This window comes from Tenrec ecaudatus, chromosome 1 (assembly GCF_050624435.1).
Source record: "Tenrec ecaudatus isolate mTenEca1 chromosome 1, mTenEca1.hap1, whole genome shotgun sequence".
In the NCBI taxonomy this organism is placed as follows: Eukaryota; Metazoa; Chordata; class Mammalia; order Afrosoricida; family Tenrecidae; genus Tenrec; species Tenrec ecaudatus.
Window position 1 is genome coordinate 124,630,182 of NC_134530.1, and position 22,133 is coordinate 124,652,314.

At 43.6% G+C, this 22,133-nt stretch overlaps 1 protein-coding gene across 2 annotated transcripts in view; it reads left to right on the forward strand.

Annotated features, from left to right (window-relative positions):
* RPAP2 (RNA polymerase II associated protein 2) overlaps positions 1 to 16,930 on the forward strand; it is a 98,730-nt gene extending 81,800 nt beyond the window's left edge. Inside the window, exons 11-12 of one of the 2 annotated variants that reach the window (XM_075558412.1) lie at positions 13,596 to 13,745; positions 16,172 to 16,930. In XM_075558412.1, coding sequence (XP_075414527.1) covers positions 13,596 to 13,737 — 142 coding nt within the window. In that variant the 3' untranslated portion in view covers positions 13,738 to 13,745; positions 16,172 to 16,930. The remainder of the gene's footprint in view (positions 1 to 13,595; positions 13,746 to 16,171) is intronic. The other variant, XM_075558404.1, reaches the window with a different exon arrangement.
* The last annotated feature ends 5,203 nt before the right edge of the window (positions 16,931 to 22,133 follow it).

Here is a 22,133-nt window from a genome sequence, read left to right on the forward strand (position 1 = left end):
ATTTGCTGCAGCTTCACAGAAAGGCCGAAGACACGTTAATCTCATTTTTTTAAAAAAAGAAAGGTGGTTAGGTTTTCTTTCTCATAAATTTGGAAATTTCTGTGCTGCTTATGTTTGACTCAATGCTTGGGATCCTGCCACTGGGAGAACAACTGGGAAGGAGCTGAAATTCTCCAAGACGGAAACCCTCCTTGGCTCCCATGTAGAAAGCCAGGCTTATCTTTGACTGCTCAACATTCGTTTCCTTGTGAGTTCTAAAACCTTGTTCACTCATTCCTTAAAAACAACAGCAGCAGCGACAGCTAGGAAAGTGCCCAAAAAGGACACACCCTTGTCAGTTGATAGAAAGGGGAGACTCTTTTTTTTGGTCCTTTCCCTGCATCCATGTGGCTGTTATGTTATCCTGGGGAGGAAGCCAGGAGCCACTGAGGAACCAAATCTTTCTACAGACGCAAAGTGACTGTGTTGAATCTTCTTCTGCCTTATCCCCAGTAAGAGACAAGCAAGAGGGGGAAAGAATTATTAAATAGTAAATTCTAATAACTTAGATAGCAGCTCAGATTATACAGATGAAATTTATTTGGAAAGAATACCAGAATGTTTCTTTTAGTATCAGAGGGGCCTCCTGCAAAATGCCTCAGGCTTGTGTGAGCCCTCAAATTTCTGAAAATAGATGACATTTTGACCCCTGTTGTTACTGGTCATGGCTCTCCTTGGTTTCAGTTTTGGGTGTATGGTTCTACTGAGGGGGGGAATGTGGCTTAATCCTTTGTCTTTGCACTTGTTCATGTGGAGAAGCTGGGAAAATCTCCCAGCTCATTTTGTAGGGAAAAAATAATACTGGGAGTAATATGGCAAATGTTACCTGACCCACAGGAAGAAAAAGTGATGGAACTTAATTAATAAGCAGGATACTTTTGTCAGAAAGGACTCTCCTTAACCAGTGTGCTCCTGGATAAATCCTTTGGCAGCTCCAAAACCTCTGGTGTTGGCACTACTAAAACTATCTGGATAAATGGAGACTAAATCACACTTAAGAAATTAACTGGCTTAACCCTCATTTTTAAATCTCATATTTTCGATTCTTCACTTACCCAGGCCACTTTTAGTAACGGTGTTTCATGCTAGCGTCCGTGTGACTATAAGCCCCAGAGTCAGGGATGGTGAGAGTTCTGTGTTCATTGGTAAAGTGACAAGCACATGGTGTGTACATGCTGAGGATGGCAGTCTTCATGATTAACAGAAATACTCCTCTACCATCTCTTTCTCTGGGGGACAGGAGAGGAAATGTGAAAAGAAAAAGGAAAAAAAAATCTCCTAAGCCCAGTGTTATCTTTCAGTAGTCTCTGCACCTCCCCACCTTTATGCTTGGTAATCAGCAGAACAAGTTTCCCCACTGCAGCAGAACTCTGTATGAACCCAGTAATTTATCAAATCTGATAGGTACAGAAAAGTGTGTGGTTTTCACATCCTGTCTCTTCCTCTGACCCTAAACCATAGAGAATGATGTTTCTGGTGACATTTGTTCACCTAGCTGTTCTCATAACTTTTCTCTCCTGAAGATTAGGGTGTGACGGGCTCGAGTGGGAAGAGAGTGCTTTGAAAAGGATGATGGTGGCGTATATGCAAAAGTGCTTGACACACGGGATTATTGTATGGCTTGTGATAAGAGCTGTAAGAGCCCCCAATAAAAAGTACTGGGGGGCCGGGGGGAGAAGATGATGGTGTGTATGAGGAGTGAGTATCATTCTGTGTGATTTTGCAATAGCCTGCTAAGGAGCCTGAGTTTAGAAATCAGTACTAAGCACTTCAGAAATTCACGCTGAGAGAGGGTGAGAGCCTCCCCTGCTGCTCAGTTGGGAGGACCGGGTTAAGAAGTGTATGGGCCAGTGTCGATGTTGTCGGGAGCCTGTCAAGTGCGTTCCAGCTCCCAGCGAGCCCAGTGCGACAGAAGGAAGCACCCCCGCACTGTGCTGTCCCCCCAGCCTTGTCACTGTGTCAGACCGTCTCGGTGAGGGCCTTCCTCCTTTTTCCTGCCCTTCTACTTTGGCAGGCATGATGTCCATTTCCAGGGACTGGTCTCTCCTGATAACATGCCCAGAGGACGTGAGAGTCTCACCCTCCTTGCATCTAGGGAGCATTCTGATTACACTTCTTCCCAGACAGGTGTGTGTTCCGCTGGCAGGCTGTGGTACTTCTAGTACTCTTCACCTGCTCCGTTCTTCACATGCATCAGTTCTCCTGTGGTCTTCCTTAGTCACGTGCCTATGAGGAGACCCAAAATACCATGACTGTGGGTCAGGCATAATTAGGAAGGAAGGAATGATGATCATTCAGACCTTGATGTGACATACATTATTCTAGGATCTACCGTGTATTTTCCCCACTGGTTCAAAAATGCTAATAAATATGATAATAAGGACCAGAATGGAAAGACCATTTAAAATTCCAGTTCGTTACTGACTTTTCTTGTAGTACTGTGTTCTCTGGGTTACTTGTCCTTTCATATTATGTACATATGCCTTATTTTGAAACAGTTGAACCAACTCCTACTCAAAAAACCCAAATCCATTGCTAGCCAGTTAATTCTGACTCAGAGTGACTTTTTTTTTTAAACATTTTATTAGGGGCTCATACAACTCTTATCACAGTCCACACACATATATATACATCAATTGTATAAAGCACATCCATACATTCCCTCAGAGTGACCTTTTATAGGGTTTCCAAGACCATAAATCTTTACAGGGGCAAACAGCCTCATTTTCCTCCCAAGTGTAGTGGGTTTGAACGACAGACCCTGTGGTTAGCAGCCCAATATCTAACCCACAGGACTACCAGTGTGCCTTTTCTTACACTAATAGTAAGGCTAAATAAGAAATACTTGCACCTGTTAGGAATTCCACTTAAAAAGACCCAGGAAAAGATCTCTCCCCCCCCCCCACCCTGACCCCATCTCACCCCTACTGTCTGTGTAGAATATGGATAACAGAATTTCACTGGTTATTTTACACCTCTTGCTCAGGGAGCCAAACTTTAACTCTTTATTTCACTCTCTCTGTTGATAAGATACAAACAAGTGACTCACAAAACTATAGGTACTTCCAAGCCTTACTGTGAGTCTGAACAGCTCTAAGTCCTTGGGAATGAGGGTTTGTAAATTAGCAACTCTGAATTTTTTTATTGTTTTTTTTTATTGTTCTTCTTGTCATGCCCCAACTCTGGAACGCTGCTGGCTACTCATTCCTGTTACCAGATGCTGTTTGATAGCTCAGTCATAGCAAATCGGAGAGACTTGTTTCAACCTGACGTGCATTCTCTCCTTTTGATGTACAGCATATGTGGAGCAGTCAGCTACATAAAGGGCTTATCAACAAGATCCAGCTTGACAATGGCTCTGTGCTTTGTTGTCATGCCACGTGCCATCTGGTAAAGGACGAGGAATAGAAGGCTGTCTGTCTTTCCAGAGTTGAGATTTGAATCAGTGACGTTTGCATGAGTGCTTTCATTTCTTGTTTGTAATTTGTACTTGGGAGTTTTTATTATGTAGCTTTCTTTCAATTCATATTCTGTAGCATATGTCCTTTTAGTGTTACTTTTATTCAAATTTTAAAACATTTGAAGGAAACAAAATAAAGGATAAAAATTCTTTTGTTTTTACTTACTGCTAATCATATTTTGTGCTAATGGTTTTAAAGGCATTTCCTCCACAGAGGGTACATATTAAATATGTGGGTATTGCTGATTTTAATTGAAGAAGAAGGGGTTACTTGGGCCAAGTTAGTAATATTTTCCCTGACAGACACTATCAGAAGTCGCAGAACTAGCACAGAAGATTGAGTCCCCACCAGTGCATAATGGGTAGGGGTTATTCTCTAATCAAAAGATCAAACCGATAAGCAATTAGCATATCATAATTAATAGATAAAGGATTAAAGGAAGGGAGGGGACTGGGGAGTCAGTTTAACAAAGGGAGGGAAAAGGATGTTTGATAAGTTTGAAGTTGTGCTTCAAAGATAACTTAGAAGTGAAAGATTGCATTTCATGATTTTTTTTCTGTGGAGTGAAAAGTATGTTCTTCTACCTTTTGAAGTCATGAATCTAGACACAATTCTTATTCTGAGCACTACCTTTGAGGAAGCCTGAAAAGCTGGAACAGTATGGAGAAGACTACCAATCTGAATAAGGGTTGGTCATGTGACACCTCTGAGAAAAGATCAAAAGTAAAAGGACTAGACTTTAACTGAGGACTCTTTCCCAAAACATGTATAGCTTTAGGAGCTAAAAAGTCTTACGAAGAAAAAGGTTATGTGGGAGTATTATCCATGATAAGCATTGTCCTCGAAATAATTTTTATTAACCATAACCATATTCTACACATGTTGTTATTGTTAGATGTCATTCACTCAACTCCAACTTTTAACGACTTTACACATAACAGAGTGCATTGTTGTGTGGCCCAGCGTCATCCTCACAAGGATTTTTGAAAGTAGATCTCAAAGTCTCCTCCATCATCTACCCTATTCTAAAATCGGACTACCATGGTGACCCTGCTGGTATTTGAAATACCATTGCTTTGATCGTCCTAGCTATGCACGAGCTAACAGTACAACGAACTGGAAGACAGGTAGGGGATACTATATGAACAAGTGTAAAATGTCCCGTCGTTAAGATCTTAGAAGTTGTCTATTAGTTTATTAACAGTCTTGAATAAAGGAACCCAAATCACTGCGTAATTAGATTGCCAAGGACTCCTTTCACCCTAGGAATGTTTGTTTTCCTTCATAGAGACTTGTAACTGTATCTGGATGGCAGTGTACAAGCTTTTAAAGCCTCAGATAAGAAGGTAATAGCTAATAAAGAAGACCTACTCACCAAATAGTCCTGAGCCTTCAAACTCCATCAATTCAATTCCACTAAGTGTTCACATAGGTCTAGGAAATGCCCCCAACTGCATCCCCTATGTGCTTTAGTGTATAAATGAATATCTATGCAGCACATAAAGCATGTGTTATACATATACTCCCGTATACCTGTAGCATACCCATCTATCTATGTAACCACTCATATTTTTTGCTTGTTAGTAACTGTTGTTGCAATATTGTATATATTATAGAATTTACCATAGAAACACAAAACTCACTTCCGTTCGGTCCATTTAAACTCATAGTGACCTGATAGGACAAACCACAGGGCTCCTTTTTGATGAGCATAATATTTGCTTTTTAGGAGATCCTAGTTACATTTGATATGTATTCACAACAATCAAAGTCCTAGCTGTACGATGTCGTATTTCAGGAATTGTGTAGGTTTAGCTCTGACCGTTCTATGGTGAAACATGGAGGGTCTCCATGAGTCAGAGCCCAACGTGGCCGCCGCCAACAGCAGTCGTCGCAGTGCCTCAACCTTGCTGCTGGAATGCACAGCCGCCAGATTCTCGGCAGTGTTTCAGTACAACTCCCTCCGCAGAAACAGGTGGTGTGCTAGATTTGTTCCCGTACAGTGAGCAGTGCTCATACGGGAATCGGCGATTTCTGTTCAGAAGGGTTCTGTAATCGTTTGCCAGTTTATTGAGCGAATGAATACATGGGTGGACGGGAGCAATAGGATCAGGTCTATGAAGAAGGCTTGAAATGGAAATGTGATTCATAAGAAATGGAGTGTGGGAAAGTATCTCAGCAGATTCTGGAGGCACCTTAACTGCACATCAGCAGGACTTGGCGAGTGCGCTAGGACAGAGAACATCAAGGGCTAAAAGTCCAAGATGGCTGAGGTTCTGCTGTCAGAAAGTCTTAATGGACATGTGGTTAGAAAATTCAGGTTTGAGCATAAAGTATTTGAGGAACCTGTTAGATATCCAGGGGCCCGCGGGGAATTCTCAGGAGAAAAGTTAGTGATTTCATAGTCAAAGCCATGAAATCGAATATAATGGAAATAAGAAAAAGGTCAATTTAAAACCCTTTCATTGATGGGCTGATAGAAAAAGAAAATTCCGCCATGGTGTAAAGAACCGGGGAAGGGGGGGTCACAGAAGCGTGGCGTATCGTGGGAAGGAAATAGTGCTCCAGGAAACCCAGTGCCGCAGAGTCGCCTCGGGAGGGGGCACATCCACCAGCTTTCAGGCGTGCCACCTTGACTGAAAAGAACCGTTCCAGTCCTGAGTGTTTGTTCATTTATCTATTGGTAGGGACTGTGTTGCTCAGCACCCTATAATTGATAAGCCCCCCAAGTACTTTCCATCCTATGTAAAAAGTCTGCCAAAGGCAGACTCTCTGTAAAACCCTTTCTCCACGCTCAGTGCACTGCCATGGGCACCAGATTGATCTTCACACCCCAGCCAGCCAGTGACACCTGCACATGAGCTAACTGTTCTAGCAGCGGGGACCCTAAGAAGAAATCCAGCCATTTCTCAGTAGCCTCTCAGAGCAAAGCTACAACCAGTGCTTATCTTTGACCGAAATCATGCTAAACTGGTGCCTGGATTTATCTGGGCCACCTGGTAAGTAGAGCACAGATGCCTGTTGCTGTGAAAGCAAAATAGAGAAACTCAGAAAATACCCGTTATGTCAGTCAGACAAGCAGAGTGGGCAGGTACTTACTTAATGTTAAGTAATAAAACATGCTAAAGAAGATAAGACATGGAATCCGGAAAACATGAAAGATTACATATAATCCTATGTAATTTAAGTGTAAGTTACTTTGGAGATAGAAGTAACTACAATTCGCTTGAATTAATCATTCAAAAAAATGATAACACACTAAATCTGTTGGGTAAGCAGACTGCTAACCACTAGGTCAGTGGTTCAAAACCACCGGCCATTACTTGGGAGAAAGATGAGGCTTGCTCCTGTGAAGGTTGACAGCCTCAAACTCTATATAGGGTCAGTGTGAGTCTGAATCCACTCAGTGACCCTGGGTGGGAGATCTCGTGTGTTCAGCAGCTTTCTTGACATAGTTATCATTTTGATTTTATAACTTTTCATGTTTCAGAAACAAGTTTCTGACTCTGGTTTCTAGAAAGGATCATTTTAAAGAGAAAGTATACTTTTACGTGACACTCTACTGTGATCTCTTGATTTTTTTATTTTTACAGGTAATAGGATCTATTAGTATACATTTAGTAAACTATTATACATATAGTAAACTTTCATACCGGATCTTATTCCAAATAGGATTGAAGGAGACTTGAAACTCTGAGATAGTTAATATTAGATATTTCTGTAGTTGTTCCAGTCTTTGTTAGAGAGGCGGGGAAGAAAGTCTCCTCAGCTGAGAAATAATTGTGTGTGTGGAATGAATAAGGATAAAAGACGCCTGGCTGGCTAACTTTCCAGGGGTGTAGTTATGCGACAGCACTTAGCTCTCAAGTGTTAGGAATAGTCGGGAAGTCCCGGTCCAGAAGCCTGAGGATTGCGACCTATCTGCTTGCGCACTTGCTGCTCCGGGCTCCACGTCCCCAGACTGATATTGCTGTCTTCCAGCAGACTCAAAATTTCTCTATCAGCCTTCCTCCTGCCTACCAGCCACTTCACCACTTTACATTTGTAGTCTTCTCGTTCTCAAAAACAAACATAAGGCCTTCTGTTCCTTCTGTGGACTCCTTGAAGACTACATAGACATTAGTGTGGCAGGTAAGGATGAAGCGTAATCGAGTGCTCAACAGCCTGCAAACATGGAAAGTCGGCATACCGTCTCAGAGCCCGGGCTGCTTGTGACCCCTTGCCTCCGCTCAAAACCCTGCTCTGCCGCTTACCATCTGTGACCCTCAATTTTCTGTGCCTCTATTTCCTTATCTATAAATAGGGGGCATTGCTGTGACCCACAAAATCATTACAAGGATTAAAGGTAAAGACAAATGTACAATAAATGAGCACACAAGTACATAGTGTCAGTTGATACTGTAGTTATCACAATGAATAAAAGACCTATCCACCTGCGGGATCCCATTTGAATTTTACAACCGTAACCTCTTCTCGTACTTCAGTGTTACTATCCTCGTTTATAGACAGACCCTAAAGCTTTGGAGAACAGCTCCCCTGACACTTGGGCCGTACAGGCTGAGGTCAGCTTAGAGTGTGGCATGTACAACATGCAAAGGCAGCGCCCCCCCGGGCTGGCATGGGTTGGGGTACACAGGTTTCTGCTCAGGAGCCAGCTCAAAACAACTGATGTAACTGCTCCGAAATGTGTTCAGGCTTTGGACAGCAGGTCTGAGCTCAATAAGAAAAGAATGTTGATGATTGGCTATATGCCTACACTGCCTTGTATTCCCCCTTGCTAAGGTTTCTACTTTTTGGACAAAAATGTATGTAAATTTAATCACATCTTGTAATGAGGTTATTAATTTATAGAGTTGTTTAGCCTTACAGGTTTGCTAGAGAAATGTTACTGTCCCTAAAGTTTTCAGACCAGTGCAGTAAAAGGGGGCCTCTTTTACAGACTAGTTCTCAGCCTCACATCCCTGGTCTCACATACATACGGGCACACAGAGAGAAGTAGAGTAATCAAAACTGATTTCTAATTTGGAGGTTACGCTACAAAAAAATGATTGGAAATCCAGCAATTGACATTAAGAAAGAAAACCTAAGTGTGCAAAACTAGAAATGGTTCTCTGTGGGCTGCCTTGGGTAAGGCTTTTCACTATACTTGTTCCTTTATGTACCGCCCACTCGGTCTTAATGGCACTTGAAAGGAGCCATGGTGGTGCTGGGGGGTAAGCGTGAAACTGTTAACCACAAGGAGGATGATTCAAACCCACCAGCGACTCTGCACGACAGAGATGAGGCTCTCTGCTCCCGTAGAGATTTACAGCCTTGGAAACTCTTCAGTAGCAGTTCTACCTTGTCCTACAGCAGCAGCTCTCTACCTGTGGGTCGCGACCCCTTTGGGGGTTGAATGACCCTTTCAGAGGGGTTGACCGATTCATAACAGTAGCAAAATTACAGTTATGGAGTAGCAACAAAAATAACTTTATGGTTGGGTCACCACAACCTGAGGAACTTTATTAAAGAGCCGCGGCATGAGGAAGGTAGAGAACTACTGTCCTATAGGGAAGCTATGGGCTGGGATCAATTCAATGGCAGTAGGTTGGTTTGCATGGCACTTTGAGAGGTAATTGAAAGCAACCTTTTATTTTTTCATCATTTTATTGGGGACTGATACAGCTCATATCACAATCCATACATCCATCCACTGTGTCAAGCACATTTGTGCCATCATCAGTCTCGAAACATTTGCTTTCTACTTGAGCTCTTGGTATCAGCTCCTCATTTTTCCCCTCCCTCTCCCACCCTCCCTTCCTCACAAACCCTTGATCATTATAAATTGCTATTATTTTTTCATGTCTTATACTGATTGATGTCTCCCTTCACCCACTTTTTTGTTGTCCGTCCCCCAGGGGAGGGGGTTATATATAGATCCTTGTGATTGGCTCTCCTTTTCTCTCCCACCTCCTCCTTCCCCTCCTGGTTTCACTACTCTCATTATTAGTCCTAAGAGATTTATCTGTCCTGGATTCCCTGTGGAAAACAGCCTTATTTCCATATAACACACCCCAGTGGCATAGTGGGTTGAGCTCTGGACTGCTAACCACAAGATCAGTGGTTCAAGCCCTCCAGGCACTCCAAAAGAGAAAGCTGAGGCTGCTTCTGTAAAGATTTACAGCCTCCAAAACCCACAGAGCAGTTCTGTGTCATTTAGGGTCACTAGGCGTCAGAATCTACTTGTCTGAGAAGGTCTGGGTGGGGTTTTTATTTTCATATTTGAATCAAATACTAGTCTATTGTGCTGTTAAATTTTGGATGGATTAAACAGGGGCAATTTAAATTCACAAAGGCTTGGCTCTATGGAATTGACATCTGACCTGCCTGCTCTAGGCTTCTTGTTTTTATTTTAGCCAATGCGATCTCATTTCCATTATCTTCAGTCTGATTGTGGGGAAGTAGCAACCTAATAATCAAAATAGCGTCACCTACGTGTGGGAAAAGGCAAGAGTTGACTTCCAAATTCCACTTACTCTGGTCCCACCCCAATGCCTAACCGCTATGTAACCCTGGTGCAAATCCCACTTACTCTGTAGGAAGATAGCTCGGGAAACACTGACCATGACGGCCCAGATCCACATAAGTACTAAGCCTGGCTGGGTCTCCTGCACAGTCTCCTTCCCCAGCTGGGAAGAATTCATGATTTTGTTAGTAGTCTTTTGCCAGCATCTCAGAGAATCTGTGGCGTTGGAAGGCTTAGGTGGTGTGTTCTCTCTCCCAGTGTGAACGACATTTGGGGAATACCGGCAGGCAAACCTCATGAACTTGGTCCTCCATCCACCTGACTGTGAAGAAATGAGAGAAGCAGAATTATGTGGCTTTCTCATTGATAAAGAGAGGTTGCTACCTCCCCTGTAAGTCCTGGCCAGCTTAGCACTATTCTGGCCACGTTTTCCTTTGACATCGGCTCTCTGTGCAATATGAGGAAGCAAAGAAGAAATTGCTGCCTAAGAAAATAATGTTTCCTATCCCATGATCACGACTGCCAAATACGCTCCTCAGATTTCTTGTGCGACATTGATTTTTTTGTTTGTTTGTTTGTTTTTAAATATTTTATTAGGGACTCATACAACTCTTATCACAAGCCACACATATACATACATCAATTGTATAAAGCACATCTGTACATTCTTTGCCCTAATCATTTTCTTTTTCTTTTCTTTTTTTACATTTTATTAGGGGCTCATACAACTCTTATCACAATCCATACATATACATACATCAGTTGTATAAAGCACATCCGTACATTCTTTGCCCTAATCACTCTCAAGGCATTTGCTCTCCACTTAAGCCCTCCGCATCAGGTCCTCTTTTTCCCCCCCTCCCTTCCCGCTCCCCCCTCCCTCATGAGCCCTTAATAATCCACAGATTGTTATTTTGTCATATCTTGCCCTATCCGGAGTCTCCCTTCCCCCCCATTCTCTGCCGTCCCTCTCCCAGGGAGGAGGTCACATGTGGATCCTTGTAATCAGTTCCCCATTTCCAACCCACTCACCCTCCACTCTCCCAGCATCGCCCCTCACACCCCTGGTCCTGAAGGTATCGTCCACCCTGGATTCCCTGTGCCTTCAGCTCCCATATGCACTAGAGTACAATCTGTGCCCTATCCAGTCCTGCAAGGTAGAATTTGGATCATGGTAGTTGGGGGGGAGGAAGCATCCAGGATCTAGGGGAAAGCTGTGTTCTTCATCGGTACTACATCGCACCCTGACTGACCCGTCTCCTCTCCTAAACCCCTCTGTGAGGGGATCTCCAGTGGTCGACACTTGGGCCTCGGGTCTCCACTCTGCACTTACCCCTTCATTCACTGTGAGGTGCGTGTGTGTATATATATATATATACACACACACACACATATATATATACACACATATACATATATACACACACACATATATGTATATATTTTTTGCATGATGCCTTATACCTGGTCCCTTTGGCACCTCGTGATCGCACAGGCTGGTGTGCTTCTTCCATGTGGGCCTTATTGCTTCTGAGCTAGATGACCACTTGTTCACCTTCAAGCCTTTAAGACCCCAGACACTATCTCTTTTGATAGCCGGGCACCATCAGCTTTCTTCGCCACATTTGCTTATGTACCCGTTTGTCTTTGGCGATCGTATCATGGAGGTGTGCAGCCAATGATATGATTTTTTGTTCTTTGATTCCTGATAACTGATCCCTTTGGGACCACGCTATCACACAGGTTCTTCCTGTGTGGGCTTTGTTGCTTCTGAGCTAGATGGCCGCTTGTTTATCTTCAAGCCTTTAAGACCCCAGTTACTATCTCTTTTGATAGCCGGGCACCATCAGCTTTCTTCACCACATTTACTTGTTCACCCGCTTTGGCTTCAGCAGTTATATCGGGAGACTGAGCATCATAGAGTGCAAATTTAATAAAAGAAAGTATTCATGCATTGAGGGAGTGTTTGAGTAGAGGCCCAAGGTCCTTCCGCCACCTTAATAATTAACCTATAAATATAGACACATAGATCTATTTCCCCATCCTCATATATATATTTGCATGTACATATCTTTGTCTAGACCTCCATAAATGCCACTTGACTCCCAGCTCCTTCCTCCATCTCCCTTGACTTTCCTCCTGCCCCACTACCATGCTCCGTCACCACCTGGGCTACAGCTATACCTCTTCTTTACGTTACCTTACCCTTGATCATTCCCCACCAGGCCTGCCACTCTCCCCTCACTACCATTTTGGGTCCCATGTTGTTCCCTTGTCCCTGTGTTTGTTAACACCACTTCCTTACCCCCACCCCCTCCCCCATCCCAGGTCCTCCCAGAACTGTTGGTCCCATTGTTTTTCCTCCAGATAGTTCATCCAGCCTGTCCTATTCAGACAGACCTGTGGAGACACTAACATGCACGAAAACAAGACAGAGGAAAACAAAGCAACAGTATACAACCAGACAACAAAAAACAAAAATAAACCACTGACATAGAACAAAACAAAACACTTCACAAAAGAAAAGCTTGTAGTTCGTTCAAGGATCGTTTGCTGACCCTTAGGAGCATTTTCCAGTCCAGTCTGTTGGGGCACCATGCCACGACATTGATTTAAATCAGTCGTTTTATTCAGATTTTGTGTGTCCGCTGGTGATGACTAAAGTTAAATAGACATCTGAAAATGCTCTGTGAAAATGGTAAGATGATCTGGGCCAGAAAGAAAGTTCCTATTAAAAGCTCTCCAGTGGAACTCACCATGACTCTGTGAAGCTGCTCGCTAGAAAAGCGGTGAAAACGAACAGTGTCTCATCTTTCGGATTAGGTGTCACTCGGTTTTGAAATACCATGGTTACTGATCACATTTCAGTAAAAACTCCTCCTAAGATTGCTTTAATCACTCCTTGGGAGTATTTACTGGAGATGCTTCAAATAAAAAGCATTGTCCTTTATGGAATTTGTATTGACTCACCAAAAAACCCACCTCACTGCCATGGAGTCGATGCGGATCAATAGGGCAGGGTAGAACTAACTGCTCTGGGAGCTTCTGAGACTGAGCCTGTTTGCAGGCGTAGAAAGCCCTGTCTTCACCCCGCAGAACCTCACACTTCTCACCTTTCAGGTCTTAGCCCAACACGCCACCACTATGCCACCAGCACTCCCACATCAATTACCTAGGAAGATGTTTTACAAAATGAAAATGTTTAACATTTTTCGAAAGATTGCCTTTTTCAGGTGGTATAACCCAAACGTCCCCAGAAGGCTGTTTGCCGGACTCACACCTGCCAGCTGCAGCGGAACTCTCCTCCACTGCCCCTCCTGCTGCTGGAGAGACTGCAGAGGGGTTTCAGTTATCCTTTGCTGGGATGCCAGAGAACTTATGTAGATTCAGACTTTAGTCTGTAAACGTTCTCCTGGGATTTCTTTTGTTCTTTGTAAAGTCCTCTCTCTGTGGAGGTTGCTTAAGTCAGAGAGACCTGGTAATCTTCACAGATTCCTTTAGCGAGGCAAAGGCTGTATTCCTTTTGCCCTTCCCATGTGGCAGATGTTCGCTCATTTCTTCTGTGGCATTTCTTGTTTCTGCTGTTTCAGACTGGCCCCGAGTCTTGGTATTCGGAAGCAATCTGAAGAGAACGTGCTGTTCGCACAGTTCATAGCCGCCTTGCTTGAAGAATTACATTTAAAGAATGAAGACCTTGAAAGTCTAACCATCCTTTTTAGAACAAGCTGTTAATAAGAGTGGTGAGTTGGGTTGTGTTTTACTTTGCTTTGTTTTTCATTTGTTGCCTGTGCGAATTTTTGTTGTTGAAAATTTTTTAAACCAGTGCGATCACGAGGTGCCCAAGGGACCAGGTATAAGGCATCATGCAAAAAAAAAAGAATATGTGTATGTGTGTGTATATGTATATATATACCATATTAAATGAAGGGGGAAGTGCAGAGTGGAGACCCAAGGCCCAAGTGTTGGCCAATGGAGATCCCCTCATAGAGGGGTTTAGGAGAGGAGATGGGTCAGTCAGGGTGCGAGGTAGTACCAATGAAGAACACAGCTTTCCCCCAGATCCTGGATGCTTCCTGCCCCCAACTACCATGATCCGAATTCTACCTTGCAGGACTGGATAGGACAGAGGCTGTACACTGGTACATATGGGGGCTGGAGGCACAGGGAATCCAGGGTGGATGATACCTTCAAGACCAAGGGTGTGAGGGACGATGCTGGGAGAGTGGAGGGTGAGTGGGTTGGAAAGGGGGAACTGATTACAAGGATCCACATGTGACCTCTTCCCTGGGAGAGGGACAGCAGAGAAGGGGGGAAGGGAGACTCCGGATAGGGTAAGATATGACAAAATAACGATGTATAAATTACCAAGGGCACATGAGGGAGGGGGGAAAGGGGAGGGAGGGGAAAAAAAAAAGAGGACCTGATGCAAGGGGCTTAAGTGGAGAGCAAATGCCTTGAGAATGATTGGGGCAGGGAATGTATGGATGTGCTTTATACAATTGATGTATGTATATGTATGAACTGTGAAAAGAATTGTATGACCCCAATAAATTGTTAAAATAAAAAAAATTAAAATAAATAAAAAGAAAAAAAAAACAAATCTGGCTAGAGCAGAGGATGTACACTGGTACAGATAGGAACTGGGAAAAGGGAATCTAGGACAGATGATCCCTTCAGGACCTGTGCTGAGAGTGGTGGTACCAGGAGAGTGGAGGGAGGTTGGAGTGGGAAGGGGGAACGAATTACAAGGATGTACATATAACCTCCTCCGTAGGGGATAGACAACAGAAAAGTGGGTAAAGGGAAATGTCAGATAGTGTAAGATATGACAAAATAATAATAATTTATAAATTATCAAGGGTTCATGGGGGAGGGGGAGAGGGAGGAAGAAAATGAGGAGCTGATACCAAGGGCTCAGTTAGAAAGCAGATGTTTTGAGAATGATGATGGCAACAAATGTACAAATGTGCTCGACACGATGGATGGATGGATGGGTTGTGATAAGAGTTGTACGAGTCCCCAATAAAATGTTTTTTAAAAAAAGGAAAATTCCCCCTTTGCTTCTGCTTCCATTCCATCCCATTGTCCTTCCCAGAGCATACTTGGTATCTATTGTAGCATATTGATTTGTTTTATTTTGCATTTTTATGGAAAATTCTAAAAGGAAATCTGTAAATATTTGAGAAAGAGAAGTGAGAAAGAATGGCACCATTTTATTGCGCTTACTAGAAAGTAAAATACACTGTCACCTAACATCCATGCAGACAGTGTCTGACTGTATATACGAATCGAATGGACTTCAGAAGGTTCACTGGAAAATGTCATTATCTTTTCATTATTATACTTTTCCACGAACTTTCAGAACCCACCTTCTAAAACCATGACCCCATAAGGTCTTTGTGTAGGGCAGACAATTCTCCTTTTATTTATTTTTTTACCCAAATGGTGAAAGACGCCGAGGCCATACTCTTACAGCATTGGACCACGAGCCGCATACAGGCAGGTGAGACAGAGCTGGGCATGGTTGTTGATAAGCAGGCCAGCGGGGAGCTCAGTGCAGGCCTATTCCTGCTACTCAGGCGGCAGAGCAGTAGACAGGACGGGGTTGAACATGTTCCACGCCCTCCTCACTTGCTTCCTCTGGGTCTGTGTCTGCAGCGGCCCTCTGACCTCTGCTGTTTCCAGAGCCCATTCCCCCAGTAGCTCCTGCAGCAGAGGTGCTGACAAGCAGCAGCAACAAGGGCAGCCAGAGCTGGCTCCCATAAGGTTTCATACAATGGTGTTCATACAATCTCTGCTTCATAGGCTGCATTCCTGGATGTTGAGCAGTGCGTCCCTGTATAAGGAATTGGTTCTATAACTGCCTCCCAATTTATACTATCCTGGCAAGGGTCTTGACCCTCACCCTGATTAGACACGAGAATGCTGAGAAATCATCCAGGCAGTTTGACAAGGAGAGGGGCACGAGAATGGGATTTCCCTGTAATAAAGACCAATCAAGTCAGAGCTCTCAGGCTGGATTTGGAGCTGGGTCGATTCTACCAAAACCGTGATAGCAGTGTAATAGGACAGAATGGAGTGGATGTTGGGGAGACAAACCCAGTGTTCACTGTAACTGGTAAAGTATTTAGGTGTTTTTACTTAACTGCATTTTCTCACTTTCCAGGTGGAATCCATGATGAGAGAAGAGAGGATGAACTTCCATTCACCGTTTCTGGAAGGGTGGTTCTGAGGAGGGTCTGGTGGCGACTGATAACCAGCTTTGTTCCAAGAACAAGCTTGGCCTCCTTAGATTTCAAACTCTTATCCCCCAGCTTCTAATTGCAGAGAGTGATACCTCAGATGGAGAAAAATCAGTATTTCAACAAGGAATAAGCCCTGTGTCCCTAGCTACAAGAGAGAGTATATTGATTTATTTGAAAATGAAAGTTGAAGCTTGAAAGAATATTTGGGAAAATATAATGATCTCTTATTTTTCCTGGGTGATTCCTACAAGCATGTTAGCTATTTTAAAAAATGAAGAAGATGTATGCTACAGAGCATTCCACTTAAACCATGCTCCATGACAGAAGCCAGCTCTGGCGCTCACGTGCGGCGTGCATCCATTGATAGGCAGCTTAAAGGTGTACATCTTTGAAGCAGCTCTCAGATCCATGGCTGCATGGGGACTTTCTGAACTAGGACACACAAGATCTTCCTACGAAGCAAAACATGTTTAAAACAGAATTTGGATTTTTGTGATTGATTTTAAAAAACAATTTTTTTAAAATAATTTTATTTGTACACTTAAAACAAAGGTTTTATGTCTGTAAACTCTTAAGTACTTCAAATAAAATTGTGTTAAAAATCATAATTGGTAGGCTCTATCCCACTGACATTCAGTGAACCCCCCTCCAGGTAAATAACAGATAAGGCTCCTCTCTCCTCACAGCACCACCACCTCCTTGTGCCCACACACATGTCACCAGGTGTGAGGTGAGACTCCAGTAGCTTATTACATCGTGATTGATAAGCCACAATGGAGCAAATACTATAAAGTACCAGTACCACCCTCCCTCCCACACACTCCTGTCAAGTGATGTGAGCCTGGCAGGATGGGAGCAAGAATGCCGTGCAACTCAAAATACTCTGCTGGATCTTGATTTCTACATACCTTCCACTTAAGAACCAAGAGTCCTTGGAAAGAGGCTGCTTCTAATGGTGAGAAGGGAAAGTGAAAGACTGGAGCATCCTGTAGTATAAAAGGAAGTGCTCAGAGAACAAAGGGAAGGGGCATGCCAGAGAGACATGTACCAACCTGAAAGAGCACCCAGTGGCCGGTGCTGGCTACTGTGGGCAACAAAGGACACTTTGGGGTTAAACCCAAGGGATAAGAGAAATATGGATAAGCCCTACGTAAATGAGGAGATGACGGAAACCTTCCTGAACAAGAATTCCAAATAATTGATATGTAGTCACTACCCCCCTCCAGGAGTTAAAGCTCCCTCCTCTCCCTTTCAGGATCTGTTAGATTCTGTGAATTGTGTCACTAAAAATACAGTAGGAAAAGAGAAAAATCATGTTGCAATGAAGTAACTGCAAAGAAGAGAGCTTGGCATGCACTAGGTTAAGCAGTGGTATCGTGGAATGATACGTCATGTTATGATGTAGTAAGGAGGGCACTTCCCCTTTGTGGTATTCTTCCTAATGAAAGCCATTACCTCGGGCTAATCCTGAGGAAAACATCGGACAAAACAGATTGGAAGAAATCCTGTAAGATACTCCTCAAAACTGTCAAGATCAGAAAACCAAGACGGCTGAGAGTGACAGACAAGAAGACCCGGGAGGCCTGGAAACTAACTGCAGTGGGGACTGTAGATGGCTCCTGGGGCAGAAATGGAAAATGCAGTTGAGCGTGTGCTTTGGCTCATAACCCAGCGCTGTGACAGATGTGCCCTGGAAGTGTCAATGAAGGAGGAGGCGATTGTTGATGGCACAGAAGGATAGGTTGGAGTATGAGGTGGTGATGGACAGGAGGTGTCACTCTGGCAGGAGCAGGCACAGGAAGAAAGGCACAGAGTCTGGAAAGATCCAAGATCTGTACTTCATTAGATGAAAATCTAATGAAAGGAAATCCCATTTTAAAATCCCAAGGAAAGCGGGATTTTAAAATGAGGTTAGTGCAGGTATGAAGCAGCTAAAAGAACTAGAACTTTTCAGTTGTGGTGCATTTGCAAACTTGAAACGCAACTATACCAGACTACAAATTAAAGCCCCGTCCCAAAAAAAAAAAAAATTTCATCAAAATTAAAAACAGGACTTAAAGTGAACAACCTACAGAATGGGAGACAATATTTGGGAATCTGATGAGTGGATATTACAATCCAGAAATTTAGAGCTTTCTACAACTAAACAAAAAGATGACCCAATCAATAAATGTGCAAAGGATTTTGTGTTAGGCTGGGTTGTCTGAGAAACAAAACCAGTGACATAAGTGCATAAGAAAACCTTATATCAACTCAAGTCTGTGGGTCAGAACCTTCTTCAGACTCATAGCCAAAGGCCAATGACTCAGCAACGAGAAGCAGGATTCAGGAAGATCACAGGCTAGTGAGGGCAGAGTGGCATGGATCCAGTGTCAGTGAGGATGTTGGCACAGAACTGACAACTCTCCAGGTGGGGCCCACCCCTGTAGGCAGACATAGCTCCAGCAAGAAGGAAGAAAGGCAAGAGGAAAGAGAAATTCCCAATGTCTCTTTTATTAAAAGGCCACACCCCCAAGGAAGCATCTACAGGCTGTGGCTTGATTGATAGGTTAGACTCCACCCCTTCACTTTCACAGGTGCAAGCTGACCTAAAATCTTTAGCCACCAGACTTAGACATTTCATCAAACAATAGGCACATGAAAAGATGTTCAGTGGCCTTATTCATGGTTGGCTGCATTGCCTCTAATACAATTCATGGTGACCATATGTGTAACAATGGAACATTACCTCGTCTATGCCATCTTCACAGTCTTTGACATGCCTGAGCCCACTGTTGGCAGCTGCCATGGGATCCCATCTCATGGAGGGTTCCCATATTTTCTCTACCAGGCATGATGTTCTTTTGTAATGATTGGTCTTTCCTGATGACGTGAAGTATGCAAAATGAAGTCTCCCCATCCCCCTTAAAGAGCATTTTGGGCCTGCTTCATCTAAGGCACATTCCTCCATTCTTCTGGCAACCGGTGGTAGTCATTGCTCTTCACCAGCACCATGAATCAAACGTCCTTTCTTCTGGACCATGGCTTGGATCAGGCACACCTTAGTCATCAAAGCAATATCTTTGCTTTTTAATATATTTTTAAATCATTTTATTGGGGGCTCTTACAGTTCTTATCAATCTATGCATGCATCCATTGTGTCAATCATCTCTGCATATATGTTGCCACCATTTTCAAAATATTTTCTTTCTACTTGAGCCCTTTATATCAGCTCATTTCCCCCTCCCCCCACCTCTCCTCCCTCATGAATCCTTGATACTTTTTTTCACGTCTTACACTGACTGCTGTCTCCCGTCACCCACTTTTCTGTTGTCCATTCCCCTGAGAAAGGGTTATATGTAGATTATTGTGATCAGTTCCCCCTTTCTCCCTCAACCTTACCCTTACCCTCCTGGTATCACTACTCATTATTGGGCCTGAGGGGTTTTATCTGTCCTGGAGTCCTGTGTTGTAAACTCTTACCTGTACCAGTGTACATGCTCTGGTCTATCCGGATTTGTAAGAATTGAATCATGATAGTGGGGGGAAGGAAGCATTAAAGAACTAGAGGAAAGTTGTATGTTTCACTGGTGCTATATTGCACCCTGACTGGCTCTTCTCTTCCTGTGACCCTTCTGTAAAGGGATGTCCAATTGTCTACAGATGGACTTTGGGTCTTCACTCTACTTCTACCCCCCCCCCCCATTCACATTGGTATAATTTTTGTTCTGGGTCTTTGATGCCTGATACCTGATCCTATTGACACCTTATGATAACGCAGGCTGGTGTGCTTCTTCCATGTGGACTTGGTTGCTTCTCAGCTAGATGGCCGCTTGTTTATCTTCAAGCCTTTACGACCCCAGCTATCTTTTGATAGCTGGACACCAACAGCTTTCTTCACCACATTTGCTCATGCACCCATTTTGTCTCGAGCATTCATGTTGGGAAGGTGAGCATCACGGAATGCCAGGTTATTAAAACAAAGTGTTATTGCATTGGAGTACTTGAGTAGAGGCCCAATATCCGTCTGCTTCCTTAATACTTAACATAAATATATGTACATAGAGCTACTTCCCTGTCATATCTAAATATATTCACATATGTACATGCCCGTATTTAGACCTTTATAAATGTCCTTTGCCTCCTAGTTCTTTCCTCTATTTCCTTTTACTTTCCTTTTGTCCCACTATCATGTTTGGTCTTCATCCAGTTTTCAGTAATTCCTCTCGGCTACATGGCCCTTGATTAAGTCCCACCAAACATCCTGCGCCTTCCTCACTGTCTATTTTAGATCACTTGTTCCCTTGCCCATGGGTTTGTTAACACCCACTTCCTTTCCCCTACTTCCCCTCTCCCATGTTCCCCCGGAACTGTCAGGCCTGTTTTCTCCTCCAGATTGTTTATCTCATCTATCTTATCTAGATAGACATTCAGAGACAATAAGCACAAAAGCAAGAGAAAACAACAAAAACCATGACAAAAAGAAAAACCTATAAATCCTGGTCTGTTTGATGACCTTTAGGAGCGTTTTCAAGTTGAGTCTGATGAGATGGCACGCCCTGGCCCCAAAGGCTATTTTTGGTATTCCCTGGGACATCATTGCTCTGCTCCCCTTGCTGCTCTGTTGCATGCCCTTAGTGTTTCACCCCAGTGTGATGGGGTCAAATCGAACACAATTCTCTCACTGTGTTGTCCCCGTAGTGCTATGGGTCAGTGAGGGACATTGTGTCTTTGTCTTGTGGTGGGGCCGGTCCTATGGTCTCTCTGCATTGGTTGCTCTGAGCAGGAATATTTTCCGTGGGGCTTGGTGGGCCAGGATATGTTCCTCTCTCTTCCCTCTTCATTTGCTCCTGTGAGCTCTGTTCAGACGCGCCCCTCTCCCCGAGCTGCAGCTTCAGTGCTGTCATCTGAAGTGCATTCTTCTGGGTGGGGGGTAGGGGCCTCCCACGTAGTAGAGAGTGGGGCCAGCCCCACAGACCTCTCTGTTGGTTCCCTGCTTTGTACCGTTATGCTGGTCCCTCTTGCAGCACATTTTCCCAATGCAATCTACCATTTGGTTCCTTGACTGCTGGTTCCATGGATCCTGACTGTTAATTGAGCCAAGTAGAATGAAATCCTGGACAACTTTAATTTCTTTGGCATTCATGACTTTATTAGTCCATTCTGAATCATAGTGTGTGCATGGTTTCCGAGACTGTAAATCTTTACGGGAGCAGACAGCCTCATCGTTCCCCACAGAGTGGCTGATGGGTCTGAATGTCCAACCTTGTGGTTAACAGCTGAAAGTCAAAACCACAGTGAGATACAACTCACCCCTACCAAGTGGCTATTATCAGAAAAATGGACAGGTGGCTATTATCAGAAAAATGGAAAATAACAAGTGTGAGTGAGGATGTGGTGAATCTGGAACCGTCGTCCCCTGTAGGTATGATTGTGAACTTGTACATCCTTGTAGAAAACAGTTCAGTGGCTTCTCCAAAAGTTAAACTTAGAATGAACTGAGCAATTCCATTTCAGATAAATACCCAAGAGACTTGAAAGTAGAAACACATCATGTGTGTGTCTGTTCATTACAGGACCATTCACAATATCCCAAAGGTAGAGACGACCCAAATTCCCATTGACAAATGATTAAGCAATGTGGTAAATAAGTTCTGGTACATGTATGAACTTTGCAGACGCTGAGTGAAATAAGTCAGCTGCAGAAGGATGAAATAGTTTGTGGGTTTTTTTAGGTGCCATCATGTTGGTTCCAACTCAACCAAACACGGCTCGGTCCTGCGCCATCCTCACAATTGTTCCTGTGCTTAAGCCCATTGGGGCCGCTGTCAATCCATCTTGTTGAGGGCCGTCCTTTTTTCCACTGCCCCTCTACGAAGTATGATGTTCTTCTCCAGGGACTGG